The 16,146-nt window shown below is 49.4% G+C and overlaps 1 protein-coding gene across 6 annotated transcripts in view; it reads right to left on the bottom strand.

Annotated features, from left to right (window-relative positions):
• EPHB2 (EPH receptor B2) overlaps positions 1-16,146 on the bottom strand; it is a 128,087-nt gene that overhangs the window by 17,892 nt on the left and 94,049 nt on the right. For all 6 annotated transcript variants that reach the window (XM_050909584.1, XM_050909582.1, XM_050909578.1 and 3 more), the window contains one exon: positions 6,348-6,472. In XM_050909584.1, coding sequence (XP_050765541.1) covers positions 6,348-6,472 — 125 coding nt within the window. The remainder of the gene's footprint in view (positions 1-6,347; positions 6,473-16,146) is intronic.

Here is a 16,146-nt window from a genome sequence, read left to right as displayed (position 1 = left end):
TGGAGGGATTGATTCTTGTACCATGCTACCATGAGATCAGAGTGAAACTCCCAGCGAGGAGCAAAGCGTCCACTCCTCCTCACCAGCTTCTTCTGCAGTGGACTCCTGAAGGACAGAGGGTACCAAAGCAGCAGTCAGGCAGAAGGTCCCATCTTGTGATGAACCAAGATTTCCTCACACAGAGGTGCAAGCTGCACAGGCTGTTGCTCTCTTGTGCTGCTTTGGCTGCCTGCAGACAACAGTGAAGCAGAAGTCAATGGAGAGTCTTGCACCCAACTTTGTACACTGTTTGCCTAGAGGGGGCTGTGTCCTCAGCCTCCTCAGCTGCTAGACCACTGGATGAGTCAGAGGTTGTCTTGCCCACCAATAAATGATGGTGTTTGCCTTTGGGGGCTGTTGGTCTCCTTTCTTTTCCACTCTGCACATTGCTAGCCATCCGGTGACTTTGCTTTCATGTTCATTCACTTCTGAGAACAGCACTGGTGCCTTCACTCAGAGGATTTTCTGCACAGCCAGAAGCTGTGGTACCAGCAACATTAGAGGCCCACAAAGAATAGTCTTTCACTACAGGGCTCGGTACAGCAGACCATGTTGAACCAATGTTCTCCTCATGTTCCTGGGAGAGCCCGGTCCTTTCTCAATTAGTCATCGTGCTGGAGCAGAATTGCAAGTGCACTGGCATTTGCAAGATGGATTATACTCATGACCCGGGTTTGTGCAGACTATTTGCCTCACAGCTGCAAAGCAGCTGAAAGACAACATTCATGGAGTTAATTTCTTCTTGTATTAAGCTTTTGATTGAGCAGTGCTCTGGTGTGGATGGCTGGTAAGAGAGTGGTCTGGCAGGAATGTGTTTCTCCAAGAGTGCAGTCAAATTCGGAGGCTTGGAAATGCCGATGGCACATCATTCTGCAGGGTAATGCAGAGCAGCTCTGCAAATGCCTGGGAGACCTCCACTATTAACAGTGTTCAGGAATAGTTTTCTCTTCTAAAAACTACAACATCAGTTTTATCCATCCAGACCTGGTGCTGAAGGTGCCTGGGTATCACTGGGATGTCTGGGAATTAGACTAATGATAATGAATAGCTCTAGTACAGATACACAGACAAGAAATATCAAGAAAAGATGAGCACGCAGAAAACTGATTGCCTGGTTTGTCTGATCAGGACTCAGCACTCCCTTGGACCTTTCCCAGGCAGGCTAGGAGAGAAATAGGTCAGGAAATGTTTACAGTTTTAGTGCTCAAGGGCTTGGATGAATCCTCCCAGGCCCTTGGATGGCACTAACAACACAGTTGTTTTAAAATCATTTGTCCAACTGTTTGAGGGAACCTCATCCTTGCTCCTGGAGGACTTTAAATTGAATGCAATGGGCATGCTTACAAGATGGTTTATAGCCTGGGAAATTGATGTCTGTCTATCTCAGAAAGGCGTGCTCATGCCGGTGCTCTCCTTTAATCCCAGACGGCAAGGAAAGAGCATTTACACCTCTCCACCCTCCCTTATCAGACCTATTCTTCCCCCTTGGCATATTGCTCAGCCATCACCTCTCCAGCAATTCACTTCAAACACTTCTCCCCTTTCACCCCTCTGGGCTTCTCCAGCAGGTCCAGGGCATCCCAGGTGGTTTAAAGTCCAAATCCCTTTGCTGCTTCTCCCAGCTTGTTTTTTGCAGAGGTTTGGTGGTTGTTTTTTTTTTTCCCCTGCTCATTTTCGTTTGAGTTTGGAAATCCTAATTCAAAATAACACACTTCTTATTTCCTCATAGGTTTGATTTTGAGTCCTCATCTGGTTCCCCTTCCCCTGAGCCAGATTTAAGCTGAAACCAAAGTCTGATCAACAAAGAAAAAGTTTCTTGAAACACAGATAGCCTGTGAAACGCTCGAAGGATTTGCAAAGATTGTTTCTAAAAAGTCATGTTTTATCAGCCAAAAAAAAAAAAAAAAGCCAAAGAAAAATGTCAACTGACTTAATTTGGCAGACAGCTCCTCTGTGCGTCTGCACAGCGGCAATCTGCTGTGGTTCCTGAAGCAAACAGAGCCACACGTACAAAGCTAGTCCAAGGCTGTGTGCCAAATCATCACACACATCTGAATTTCGGCCCCCATGGGATCGAGTACATCAGGAGGGATGCTCAGATGTGGTAACAGGGTCCTGCCGGCCACTCTGGGGATGGATCCGTGGGGTCCACAGCTCCCAGACTCTCATGGGGAGCACCACTTGTCGGGGAATCTCAAAAGCATTTGGCCTCCCAGACAGGTATCTGATCAAGTGTGTTGTGGTAAGAGTGTCTGGATGCCTCTCACAAGAAAACTGAGCCCCGGACAGAAGCAGTGTGGACCCTGGGCAGGGACTGGGACTGCAGGAAAGCTATCACAGGGCTCCCTGGCAAGGTTTCCTCTTAATAGTCTTGATCTCACAGTTTTCCCCAGGCAGAGCCCCCTCCAAGGGTTTGGGCAGCACGGGGGGAAGGGGCACCCCAGCTCTCATTCCATCCTGGGGACAGGTGGGAAACACCAGGGAGCAGCTTTGGCCCCAGGCTCAGGGATGCCGGTGTCCAACACTGCAGGCTGGAGACCAAGAAAGTCCTCTGAGCCAGCCCGGGAGCAGCGCTTCCAGCCGTCCTTGGTACAAGCCCTGGTGACACCCAGTCCTGGGGATGTTGGGCTCCTGGCAGAAGCTCCTGGGCACCACGAAGGCTACAGCCAGCTCTGCACCCACCTCCACCTCCACCATCAGCTGCCACGGGTCGCCTCTCCCCCACCCTTCAGCCCCCCCAGCCACCCCACGCCCTTTCCCCAGCATTGGCTGGAGACATCAAAGGGCTCCTGTGCCTCCTAAAACATTTGCATTGGTGACCGAACTGGGCCCAAGGGATGGGCTGAACGTCTTCAAATAATTATAAAATGGGTAACTTACGGCATACCCTAAGCCCAATCATTTTGCATAACAAGGAGAGCTAATTATTCTTTGCAGTGCTTGACACTGCAGTGGGTCTCCAGTTCCCACACTCTGGGATGAGTTTGGCAACTTTGGACAAAAACTACTACGCCCTTTCTAAATGAAGACAACACTCACTTTTTTAATAAGACAAACATTGGCAGGTGCCTCTTGGAGGTAAAAAAAACCCCAAACATTAAGGAGAGGACCATAGAGAGCAGACACGTCATTCAGTGTTTGTGTAACAATCTGCACTGATTTGCTCTAACTACATGTGAAAGAAAATCATAATGTTGCCTCTGTACAGGCATTTTTAATAGCATCTAATAATAGCAATGTTATAAATAATCTGCGAAATGGCAACAAAAACATACCTCTGTTTCAGGTATTGTGAACATTTTCTGTTAATGCCAAAACATTTATTCCAATTTTTTTTATTTAATTCATGTCTTTATATTGAGAGAATCAATTCAAAATGAAGAGCCAAAACACTTTTTATACAAGATGCATATGCTGCTATTCTTACATTTGAACTGTTTTCATGCTAATAAAATATAATTTTCTACTGGGGAAAAAAAAATTCCACTAGAAACAACTTAACTAGCTCCAGAGATATTTTCTGAGCATTCAGAAGCACATGGGACACTTTGCAATGAAACATTTTGGAAGAAAATCACCTCTGTACAGACTGGCAGTCGAGTGAGAACACACCTGGGATGTGTCACACACCCCATCCAAATTGCAGTATTGATGGGAAGCAGGGGAAGAGCACGGCATACCCAAAGCTGTGCATTTTGGGACTGTTCCCAGGGATCAAGTAAATGGCTTTCAATTGCAAAACTCAGCACTGCAATGGGCAGACTAACATGAGATTCAGCTCTTCCAAGCAGCTAGAGAAGGATATAGTGTCATTGCATTGTTGAAAACGCAGAGGGCTCTTGACTGATGAGACGAAGCACATGAAGATCTTGGTTAGTGATGACTAGTGATGGATCAGACTTTGAGTGTGCGACTGGGCCTTTGGAGTAAAGGCTAACACACACAGAGGAGTTTGGGGAGAGACAAACCCGCTGCCATGGGCCAGGCCCTGCCTCTAGCTCTTGGTCATTCCACTTCTTTTTTAACCTGTTTCCAAAGCCTGTGAGGTTTGCTTGCTGTGGGACTAAGCTTTGACCCAGTGATCCCTTTCTGACAACAACATACATCTTGGTTGGGGAGGAGATAAAGACATGCCTTTCTTCTTCAACCAAAGCACCAGCAAAAAAATATACCAAGAGGTTCAAATCATTCTGCCCCTCTACTCGGCTCTGCTGAGACCCCACCTGCAGTACTGTGTCCAGCTCTGGAGTCCTCAGTACAAGATAGACATAGAGCTGTCAGAGCGGGTCCAGAGGAGGCCACAAACATGATCAGAGGGATGGAACACCTCTGCTATGAGGAAAGGCTGAGAGAGTTGGGGCTGTTCAGCCTGGAGAAGAGAAGGCTCCAGGGAGACCTTATTGCAGCCTTTCAATACTTAAAGGGGGCTTACAAGAAAGATGGGGACAGACTTTTTAGTAGGGCCTGTTGCGATAGGACAAGGGGCAACGGTTTTAAACTAAAGGAGGGTAGATTCAGACTAGATATAAGGAAGAAATTCTTTACAATGAGAGTGGTGAAACACTGGAACAGGTTGCCCAGAGAGGCTGTAGATGCTCCATCCCCGGAAACATTCAAGGCCAGGCTGGACGGGGCTCTGAGCAACCTGATGTAGTTGAAGATGTCCCTGCTTATTGCAGGGGGGTTGGACTAGATGACCTTTAAAGGTCCCTTCCAACCCAAACCATTCTATGATTCTGTGACTCTATGAAATACCAGGACAGAGAGCGCCTCAGCACCAGCACGTGGGGCTGCTTGCCTTGTCCTCTCTGCCAGGGCTAGTGCTCCACCTGAGAGCCTGCTGCCATGAAAAGCATTGCCTGAGCGTGGCTTGGGCCACTTGTCCCCACGATCAGGGACACACTGTGCCCTAAGCTCTGACAATGGGGCAAGCAGATGCTCACCTTGCGGTTGGCTGCAAAGACCGGCCACGAACAGCAGCTTCCCCCTTAGACAAAAATTCCCTTTATTTACAGCCTCCTCCAGAAAACAGAGGAGAAGGGGAAGAAAGAAACAGGGGGAGAGATTAAGAAAAAGTAAGAGGAGGACAATGAACTCCCTGAGATCTTCTGTCTCTACGTTGAGGGTCCCCGGGGAAAGGACCCCTCTTGCTTTCCAGATCTGTCTTGTTAACTACTTATCCATCTTGCCACGTATTCTGGGATCATTTCCAAGGGTCAAATAAATGGCTGTGATTTATGCAATATAGGTCAGGACCTATTTAACAGCTTACAAAGAAGCTCCCCCCCTCCCCGTTCTCCCTCTGGCTCTTGGTGATGAGAAAATAGGTCATAGGCAGGCAGTGGGGGGGATTAATCATTTCTTCCGGCAACTGCTGGGAAAAATATTTTCAGTTCCATTTAATCATAAAGCTTTTTAATTAGTTAGTTTGCAATTTTTAATGTATAGTTTATAAGCTCTTGTGTAAGGGGGCAGATTCCTGGAAGGAGAAATCTCCTGCTCCCCACCTCCCCCGGGTAGCACGGATGAAGTTCACCCGCCAGGCAGAGCTTGGCAGGTCCTGGGACCAACATCAACGTGGTCTTCAGGTCTCTCAGCAGCCACACAACTCCAGCCCCATGGGATGGACACCCTGGCACAGCCCTGGCTTGCAGTCCCTCTGCTCACCTGGGCAGGGAAGAGGTGGAAGGGGCATGTTCCTCAGGGATGAAAGAGCCAGAGCTGTGGGACCCCTTCACATCAGCCTCCCCCGACTCCGTAGTGCGGTACGTACCCTCCATGGGAGTATGGGACAGCTTCTCCCTGGTACAACACCTGGGTTCAGGCCGCTGCACACAGATGCCAAACTCACCTTTGGTGTAAATGCACTGATGGACAGCATTACACAAAATCTCAAAGACTGGACACTCAGCTAGTGTGGTCCAGCCTGGGACTAGATGCTCCCTGCCACCCCCATTCCCCACTAATGCCCCAGTAGGGGAAAGGGAAAAATTAGACCCTGGACCCTGGCTACCCAGCTTTCCCTGCAAGGGGTCCACCTCCTGCAAGTGCTGGAGAGGTGAAGGAAGAAGCTTCTCCTGAAAGAGCAGCAGATTTTCCATACTTGCAGTGTCTACGTAGGGTCACTGGAACCACCACTGGACTCCAAAGGGTTGAGAGCCATGGCCACCCACGTGGCCAACCGCAGCAAGAGAAGTAACCTATTGATCAACCAACTGCTGTAGCCAGTGTTATGCCCTTACGCGAAGCTTTGCACCACCTCCTCTCCCAAAAACCTGCGGCTGAACCCTGCCAAGGTCCCGCAGTACCTTCTCATAATATTGCAGCTCATAATCCAGGATGACTCCGTTGGGTTGGTCAGGCTGAGACCATGAGAGGGTAATGCTGTCCACGGTGCGGCTGACCTGGTGCATGATGGACACAGCTGAAGGAGCTGGAAGAGAGAGCGAGAGAGATGCCTCAGTCAGATGCCTGCACGGGCAGGACCCGCATCCCCTGGCTGGAGGCAGGCAGGTGTATTATTGCTATTTGGAGCTACTGAATTCGCTTCCAGCAGTGGCAGGGCTGCCCAGGGGTCAGGAGATCCTGGCTTTTGCTGTTTGTAGAGAGCAGTTAGGGGAGAACAAAATGTTTCCACTGCTCACTAAGAGTTTGTAATTAGAAACTGCGTAGGGCAGCGTCTCGGGCAGGAAAGTAGATCATTCCCAGGCAAAACAAGCCTTGTTCCCCTGGAAAAAGCCCTACCAGCCCAGCAATGTGCAATCCTCTCTGCTTGCCATGGGGAAGTAGGGGTTTTTGTACTTTGACATTTGCATAGAGAAGCTTTGTAAGGCACAGGCAGACGCAGGAAGCAAGCAGCTCCTCTCTGCCTTGGTGTGCTGGGTCTGCAAGTTGCACATGCCAATCAAGGGAGGTGCATCCAGCAGCCTGAGCATGCAACACAAACCTGACCTGACATGCTGACAATGGTGAGTCGCCCGCCTCGTCAGAGTGCCCTGGAAATAGCACACCCACAGACGCCACTTGTCCCACTGAGCACAATGGGACCTTCCAGCAGCTCCTCAGACAACCCAGCCAGCTGTCCACCCTCGCGCTGCCCTGCGCTGCCTACGTGGCTTGACACATGGCCAGGTAGGAACAGTACAGTCTCGGCTGGTGCCACGCCTTGGGAAAACTGCCCTCCAGGGACTTGTGCTAACAAGTCCATGGGGCAGGGACCACGGCGGGAGCTGCCACCTCCCTGGGAAACTCTGACCAGCTCTGATCCTACTTGCTGTGGACCAGGGCAGGTGAGCAAGCAGCCTGGACTGCTTTTAATCTGGTTGGCTCAGGTATTGATAGCAGAGATGCCACAGCATTGCAGGTATCAGCCTACAGCCCCCGACCCTTGCTGGAGGGGCTGACACACCCAGATGCCCGTGCTGCCTCCTCTTCGCTGCGTCTGAGACCGGTGAGCTGAGCACGTGTCCTTGCCCACCCTGCGCTCAGCCTGCTGATGGCACTGCCAACACAGCCTCCACGGACGTCAGTCCAGAGGCCATCCCACACCTCACCCAGCGCCAGCCCAGCCTTGGAGAGTGCTAACTCCAGCACAGCACTAGCCCTGGCCCTGCTTCAGCAGCTTCAGGGCAGAGGGGAAGCCTCAGGGGTGGGAGAGAACTGGAAAGTGGTAGCGAGAAAGCTTCCCCATCACTTGCATGCCAGGCCTGGTTACAAATGGATGCAGAGAGGCTTGCACTCAGAAGGGCTTTTACCAGGTCCAACTCTTTCAATATTTCATGGAAGAACAACTCATTTGACAGCTCTGAGAAACAGCTTGGAGGAGCGGCACACAAAGCGAAGCACCTCTCACCCATCTCCAGTCTGGTTTCCTTTGGCATCACGAGCAGCGACAGAAACCGTGCCAGCTGAGGATTGCAGACACGGCAGCAGCAGGACTGTGCTACTTGGACCAGCATGGCTGCAGCATGTTCTCGCACATCACTGTAATGAATTACAGCTGAGCAACTCCTCTCAAAGTATACCAACAAAAGCCATTTTTCTGATCCACCATCTTTGCCTCTTCACTACTGGTTTTCTGGATTCAGAGCACTGTAGCTCCCAGGATGTTCAACAACTGTGTGCCAAGGGGAGTAGGGGCCAGGTACGGGCAAAGCAAAACCTGCCACCACACTGCTGCACCATTTCCCTTCATCTCCCTGGATTTCCCCACCCTTGAAGGAAGGCGCAATGCGGGTCAGCCTCAGCAAAGTGTTGGCAATCTCTGGTTTTGTCCAGCACTTCCTAAAACTGAATGAGGGCAGAGAACTTCCATCATTGGAAGAGTTCAAGGTCAGGTTGGATGGGGCTTTGAGCAACCTGATCTAGTGAAAGATGTCCCTGTTCACGCAGGGGCATTGGACTAGATGATCTTTAAAGGTCCCTCCTAACCCAAACCATTCTATGATTCTAACAGATTCTGAGACCAAAGCCTCACCTCCTCCCAAATGCCAATCCCTCCATCCATTTCTGGTTAAGCCAAGCCTCATTACCCACCAGTCTGAAACTCTCTGTATCATCTCAGACTTTCCCTTGCTCCGTGGCATACAGCACTGCTGCTCTCCCGCCTTAATGTCCCAGTCCCACTGCTTCAGGGCCCATATTTACAAACTCCTGGGATTAGTTTCGCACACTAGTGTTAAGATAAAACACAGGTAACGTTTCCAGAGCCTGTCAGCTCTTGCCAGAGCTTGCTGCTTCCTCATTGACACAGATCTCATAGGACATCTGCAACCTCCAAGACAAACATTTCTCCCTCTGTGGAGAAATGCCTTGGAAGGAAGATGTGACCAAGCTACAGATTGCCATGCAGCAGAGATTGGGACTGGACTGAGATGAGTACGCAGCCCATGGTCTCTCTGGCACATCTGAGCCGCACATGCTCTGGGAACTGATCCCACACTCATACACGCTATTCCAGGACAGGGGCCATACACACCCAGACCTCTCCCACCACAAAACTGGGATGTGGCAACATCCCATGATTTAGACACAGGTTCAATGGCTGACCTTGCAGCTGGAGAAGCTCCTCAGCTCCAGGTCCCTCCAGGTAGGAGTGAGGTCCCTGGGATGCTCTTTTCCCACTTCCATGCACGTGTGAATCATTTGTGACCAGCCATGGCCCAGGCAGCTGTGTACTTGGTGAACCTGCCCTCATCTGGCTCAGAAAAAAGAACCAAATGGATGAGGTGGGGCTCATCTAACGAGCCGAGCCTTAATGAGGCAAATACGCTGCATGTTGGGGAGGAGGCAGGTGAGATGGATGACTACAGCAACTTCAGCGCTTTTCCTACACCTGGGGCAAAGGAGTGTCTCTGGATAGGCAGGAATCTCCACCATTGCGTCTTCTCAGTAACTGCTCTTCTTATCATCACAGACATCAGGGAAATGCACAATAATAAAATCACAGAAAGCTTTAGGTCAGAAGTGACCTCTGGAGGTTTCTAGTCCAACTGGCTCGCAGAGTAATTTCAAATTCAGATCACTTTGCTCAGGACCGCGTCCAGTTGAGATCTGAATATGTTCAGGGATGGAGATCCCACAGGCTCTCGGAGCACCAGTCCCTAGCTGCCTCACTCTTGTGGGGAAGAAGCTTTTCCTCGCGTCCCATTGGAACTTCCCTCATTGCACCTTGTGGCCATTACTACTGTCCTGTCACTGTGCACCTCTGGGAAGAGTCTGGCTCTGTCTTCTCTTTAAAATCCCTTTTGAAGTGGAAGACTGTAGATAGATGCCCCTCAGCCCCCTCCTCCCCAGGCTGGCCAAACTCAGCTCTCTCAGCTATCCTCATATGTCTTGTGCTTCAGCCCCCGGCCCATCCTAGTGATCCTCCTGCTGGACCTGCTCCAGTTTGTTGATGTCTCTCTAGTACTGGGGAGCCCCAAAATGGACACAGTACTCCAGATGTGGCCTCATGAGTGCCGAGCAGATGGGAACAATCACTGTCCTCAATTTTTTGCCCGTGCTTTTGCTAATAGAGTGCAGCACACTGCAATGCTACAAAACATGGTCCTCATCACACAACTTCACCACCGGTGAGGGCAACAGCTTGCGCACAGAGAGGCTCCCAACTCTGTGAATAAGGGACGGGCTGGGACTGGATGTCTGAGTTTGAAAGCAGTTTAGTGGAGTTAGCCAGACCTCAGAGTGACTTTCTGAAGTCTAGTCAGAGGGAAAAGCTTCCAGCCGGATAGCGACACAAACGCTCAGGCAGCTGGTATCTGGCAGCTCTTGTCCCCTGGAGCAAACAGTTCCTTCACAGTCAGCTGCAAAGCTAGTGAAGACCCATGAGTTTCTGACTCTTCACCACTTCCAAGGCTGGAAGGTCCTGGTTGCAGTTCTCTGCTCTGCCTCTAAGTCCACGTGGGAGACCTTGTACAAATCCACATTATCCCTCTGCACTGCCATTTTCTACCTGGAAAATGAGGCTAGCCATCCTGTCTCATTTTCACTCCCTGCCTGTCTTATCTAATTTTACTGAGCACTTTCAGAGGCAGAGACTGTGCTAAGGAGTTTGGTCCCCCAGCAGTATTTAATGCATGAAATATAATAGCTAAAAAGGAAGGAGATGAAAACAGTTGAAGCGAACACAAAGAGCATCCAATCTGGGATAGTGCTACCTGGTGATACTCTCATCACAAAGTGTGCTCCAGCTCTGACAGAAGCATCAAGCACTTTGTGACCAGCCTGAACTACGATGCAGAAAGAGCTTTTCTGCCACAGGACATGGTGAAGTGACAAATACAACAGAAAAGACTGCGAGAGATATACACTTTCTGACATGTGATGAACTCAGCTGAGCAAAGATGGTAAAAGTCTCATAATATCTAAGCCAACTTCCCTGAACTGTTGTTTCTGAACAAACTATACACAGTTTCCCTCCATCGGGTTTCTGAGTACTTCAAAGCAAAGATTTAACAAACTGCAAAAAGGACCAAAATAAAAAAAAAAAAGTCTTTGTTCTTCCAGCCTGCTTTGTGCCAAGCCCTTTCCAGGACCGGCCAGAGTACAGCTGGGCTGTTAACACCAAAGATTCGCTGGCAGCATTTAACCTGGCCCTGTGGGATCGGTCGCCTTGTTCCACGAACCGTGACTCCTCTTTGTTCCCTTGTGACAAAAGAAACAGAGCTTTAGGGACCATTTCCAGGTTGGAAACCGCCACTAAATTGGTGAGAATTGCCCAATGGCACAAATTGCCCAGTGCCAAAGACACTCCCTCAGCTGTCAGCTCACCTGGTTGTCCCTTACTCATGGAAGGTGTTTGAATTACTGTGCACAGGGAAAATGGATGCTCGAAAAGGGACCTGCCCTGTGACACATAAAGGAGACGAGATTTGGAGCATCCCAGCTCTCAGAGCCACTATCACTTTCAGATGTCACCCCCATGAATGTGTAAGCAGAGGCAGATTTATCCTGATGGTGTCTCCAGGTGTATGTGTGCAGCAACAATGCAAAAAATAAACAGAGCTTCGTTTCCACAGCGGATGGAAACTTACTTTTCATGACCGAAACCCTTGAGCCCCAATGAAAGGCACTTTTCTACATCCTCTTTATCTGGGATGGCCTCAGATTCTTCGGATTCCTCTTAGTGGAGCCCTGTGGCTTCTCCAAATTGCTGGAGAAATAAACCAAGCCAAAACCACCACTGGAGTGTAAAACAAGCTTAATGAAAATCCACTAATGTAAAAAGGCAGATGACCTGTCCCCTGCTGCAACAAAATCTGCAGCGCACGGGGAGGGGAGGCAGCTGACATCTCTCACGTGATGACCTCTCTGGGGCAGAAGCACGGGAGGGATGCGAGGGATGCTTCCACAGTCATCATCCCAAGCCTCCGCACGGCCACGCAACACTGATCACAGCCAGACTCTTGTCTAGGCTGGGGCTTCGGGCTTCAGCAGTTTACCTTAATCCACCAGGAGCTGAGCAGACTTCCTGGCTCAGGGGCAGCTCTGCAGGATAAATCTCTGGGGGTGTCGACAGCTCTTCTTGTCCGGCTTTTCTGCGGCCCACACAGGGTGCAAGAAGCTGCCTGAGCTCAGCTACTGGAAACACTTGGGAAGGATGGGGCTCAAGACGTACCCCATCCTCACGTCTTGCCAGCAGAGCCGCATACCCATAACCTCCCCGAAGGACACACAGGTACAACCACAGAGTTTTGCCAAGGCTGTAATGACAGCTAAAACAGCAATGTCCTCACAAAACATGCTGGCTCGACGCCACAAGGTGGACATGTCCAGGCAAGAAGGTCTCAAACCTCACCGCACAGCACATTCAGGCACCTTCATGGAAAGACTGGGATCTTATGTCCTGCTTGACTGACTGCCTCCCAGGAAAACTCAAACACCTACTGAGGCGGAAACGCAAAGTCACAACGGGGTTTGGCAAGAGATGCACCAGAGCCACAAGGCTGTTCAGCCCGTTGAGTATTTAACCTTCCCAAAAGCAGTGCAGCAGCTTCAACAGCACAGAGGACAATGCTTCACGCGTACCCCGAGGTTGATCTTGCCAGTGTCAAGGTGGGTCTGATAGACATCTGGAATGAATGCTCTAATCTAGGGTAACGGGCAAGGAAAGGCATCCTGTCCTCTTCTGGCTGTGCTTTGCAACAGAGCCATATTGTGGACTAAGTCCACCAGCGAGACAGACATAACCCAGGCACCATGGTGGTCCGGCCTCTCCCAGGTCAGTGTTTCTGGCCTAGGTAATCACCTTAGGTGCATTATTCATGTCTAGCTGAAGCAGTTGGACTAGATGATCGTTGTAGGTCTCTTCCAACTGAAATATTCTATTCTATTCTATTCTATTCTATTCTATTCTATTCTATTTGATTCGATTTGATTCGATTCGATTCGATTCAATTCAATTCAATTCAATTCAATTCAATTCAATTCAATTCAATTCTACTCAAGGGACTGTACTGGGGAAAGGGATGAACCAAGAGGCTCAGGTGCCTCCACACTGAGCACAGAGTGGAGCTGTGAAGGCTGATGGGGGAGACATTCACCTGTGGATTGAGCCCTCTTCTCCCACTGTACCCTTCAGTTCCCAATAGCACCAAATCCAAGAAGTGCTGGTGGGATGGGACCCTTGGAGTCTCTGGTCCAACCTGTTTGCCGCACAGTGATCCCAACAGCACATCAGGGAAGGTGGAGCTTTGTTAGCTGAATCTTTAAACCTCCAAGGACGGGGCTTCCCTAGTTATCAGCCTCTTTGTATTAGTACCCTTTAGTCTTTTTTGATTAGCTCCAGAAATAAAATGACAATTTTTGGTCATAAAGCACAATCTTTCTCTGCCATATTACTGTGAACGAGCCCCAGCATGTCCTGCCTCCCAGTCACTCTAGCTGAGGCACATTCAGCATTTGAAAAAGCATGTCTTCTAAAGAAAAAAAAAAAAAACCTCAAGAAGAAAAGAGACCAAAACTTTTGGTCTGGGCCCTGATTATGAAACTGAAGTCACTCCAGCTTTTGCTAATGATCCCTAACAGGCACATCAGCAGAGCCTCCCTGTCTTACAGAACAGCATCTGGAGCGTGTGACGGTGCTTTGGCTCTGCTTTCTGACCTGCAGTTACTGCTGACAGACGTGTGAACTGGGAAAAAATCTCCGTGCCAGCCCCTGAGGATTGTGAACAGGGCAGAGCCTCTCGCAGCTCTGCACCAGGCGTGCAGCCGGGCGGATGGAGGCAGAGCAGCTACTCCTGAGGACAAGAGGCGGCAGCTTCTCATAGCTCAGCATATACTTCCAGATAATTAAGAAATGATGATTTGTTCACGAAAGGGATCCTATTTTAACCTACTTGTGACTGTGAATCTCTCTTTACAGGCTTACATCCTTGCCTGAAAGCATGTCCAGGTTTCCCTCTGAGGGAGCTGCTCTGTGAGGATGCTGTGACATGCAGGCTAATACCTCTATGGGCAGGGAACCAGAGAGCTCCATGCCCACCAGCCTCAAGGGCTACTTAAGCAATCTCTGCTAAGAGAAACTGAAACCCCAGGTGGCACAGATCCATCACAGCAGAGGCAGCTTAACCATTGCTGATCCCTCCACAAGAGGCTTTGGATTCTTTAACTAAAGATCTGCTTGATCTCAGGTACAGATGAAGGGGCATGTTGGTAGCATTGCTAAGTCTAAGGCTTGCTATAGCCAATATTTTACTTCCACAACAAATAGTTACTTCTTTTTGGCTTGCCTGCTGAAAATGATAAAAAAGATTAAGGGAAAGAAGGAAAGGGAAGAAGAGAAGAAGGAAAGAAATCTGAGTTTTCCAGGAGAAACAGGCACTTTCTAATCGCAGCAATACCTGAAAGAAGGTCACGCCGACCGCAAAACCCAGGGCAGCTTGATGAGACAGCGCAAGAACATGTCGATTTTGCAGAAAATTGGGAAAAGCTACCGTAACACCCAGCTCTGAACATCTGCACGAGACTGGCAACAGAACCCAGGCAGTGAGTTAAATATAGCTGAAACGCTTGTGGTTGACCCTGTGCATATGTTTTAGACAGACATCCCATTTTCTCTGAGGACTTCAAATTATGACAAGACCACCATGCCTCTTGGGAGGTTTTCCTCATGGTTACTTGCTCTGTTCTAAAACGCACATATTATTTTCAGGTTGAAATTTATGGACTTCAGCTTCCAACTGCTGGAACTTTTCTGGGTTTGCTAACTAAACTAAGGAGGAGTCTAGAAACAGAATTTTGTCCTCATGAAAGACTGAAAGATCGTGAAAATATTTTCTTTTCATCTTCTTTTCTAAGTAGACTGAGTTTCTTGAGTGCTTTGGAGATTTATCAGCCCACATATCAATCTGATGACTCTCTTCTGAACCTTTTCCAATTTTTTGTTAACCTCCTTTTCAAATATAAACCTTAAAACTGATCTCAGTAGGCACTAACCATCTCTCTTAACTACAGAGACAGCATCCACCTCCTCGCTCAGGTTTGATATTCCTCTGAGTGTGTCCAACACGACACTTCTCTGACTCAGCCCAGTCCTCAGACAGCTTGTGTGGAGCTGCTGTTCCCTCTCCGTTGTGCACCTTCACTGTTTTTTTTTAACTATGCCCCCCCAGCACAGGGGAGGAGATGACTGCTGCTTCCTTCACTCCTTGCATCTCCCTGCTGATGCAGGGTTGGACCAAACGCCTCAGGACCCCGGCTGTTTCTGCATTTCCTATAACCCCCGCATGTCCTGCTGGGAGCGGGGTGAGAGATCCTAGATGCATCCAAAATTAATGTAATTGGTGAAACTGCTATGTAAAGCTTAGGGCAATTCATTACGATAAAACTGACAAAAAGCAGCAGGGGGGCATCACACAACGAAGAATTGTATTGGGTGAATGAGAAATAAATAGGCCCATTTTCCTCCTTGGTTTTATGTCTCTGAGTTGTACTGTCTAGAGGTGTTCTTAGGAAGCTCATGTGTCTCCCTCCCCAACCTATCCCCATGACACCAGGTTTTCTCAATCTGGCCGAACAAGACCAGGAGTCCTCAGGACATCTGCTGGGGCACCTCCCTCTTTTATTCAGACAGCCAGAGCTTCCATCTGGGAGCAGTTACCTTTCTCCCAGCCCTGCTTTTTCAACATCCTAAGGTGACCTCCCTCCTATCCCACCGCTACCTTTTCAGTACACAGAGACCAAGAATAAAGACATGAGAGTGGATCAGGACTCACTTAACAGGAGAACTAGCAGGCATCTTCCTCGCAGACATTGAGCAACACAGCCTGACACCCTGTGAGACCGTCTGGTCCCTCATATGTGCTGGTTCATCCCATCCCAAGGGACCCATCAGGGCTACAAGCATCCTATTTCTAATAGGCTTTGATAGCAGAGGCCAATTTTCTGTGTCACATCCTGACTCGCAGGCCACCACAACTGCAAGGGGCTGCTGCCACTGGTTTTTAGTGGGTCTGACTCCCTGTGATGTGATGCTGTGGAACAAGCCCACCTCCAGCTACACACCACAGCACTTCGGGGCCACTTCAGAGCCTCTAGAGCCTCAGTGCTGCTGTGAAGCCGTGGAAGGTCACGCTGCGCAGGCTGGGAAGCTGGACTGCTGCTGTA

Source organism: Gymnogyps californianus, chromosome 21 (genome assembly GCF_018139145.2).
Source record: "Gymnogyps californianus isolate 813 chromosome 21, ASM1813914v2, whole genome shotgun sequence".
Lineage (NCBI taxonomy): Eukaryota > Metazoa > Chordata > Aves > Accipitriformes > Cathartidae > Gymnogyps > Gymnogyps californianus.
Note: the sequence above shows the minus strand (reverse complement) of the source record. Positions and strands in the feature narration are given on the sequence as shown.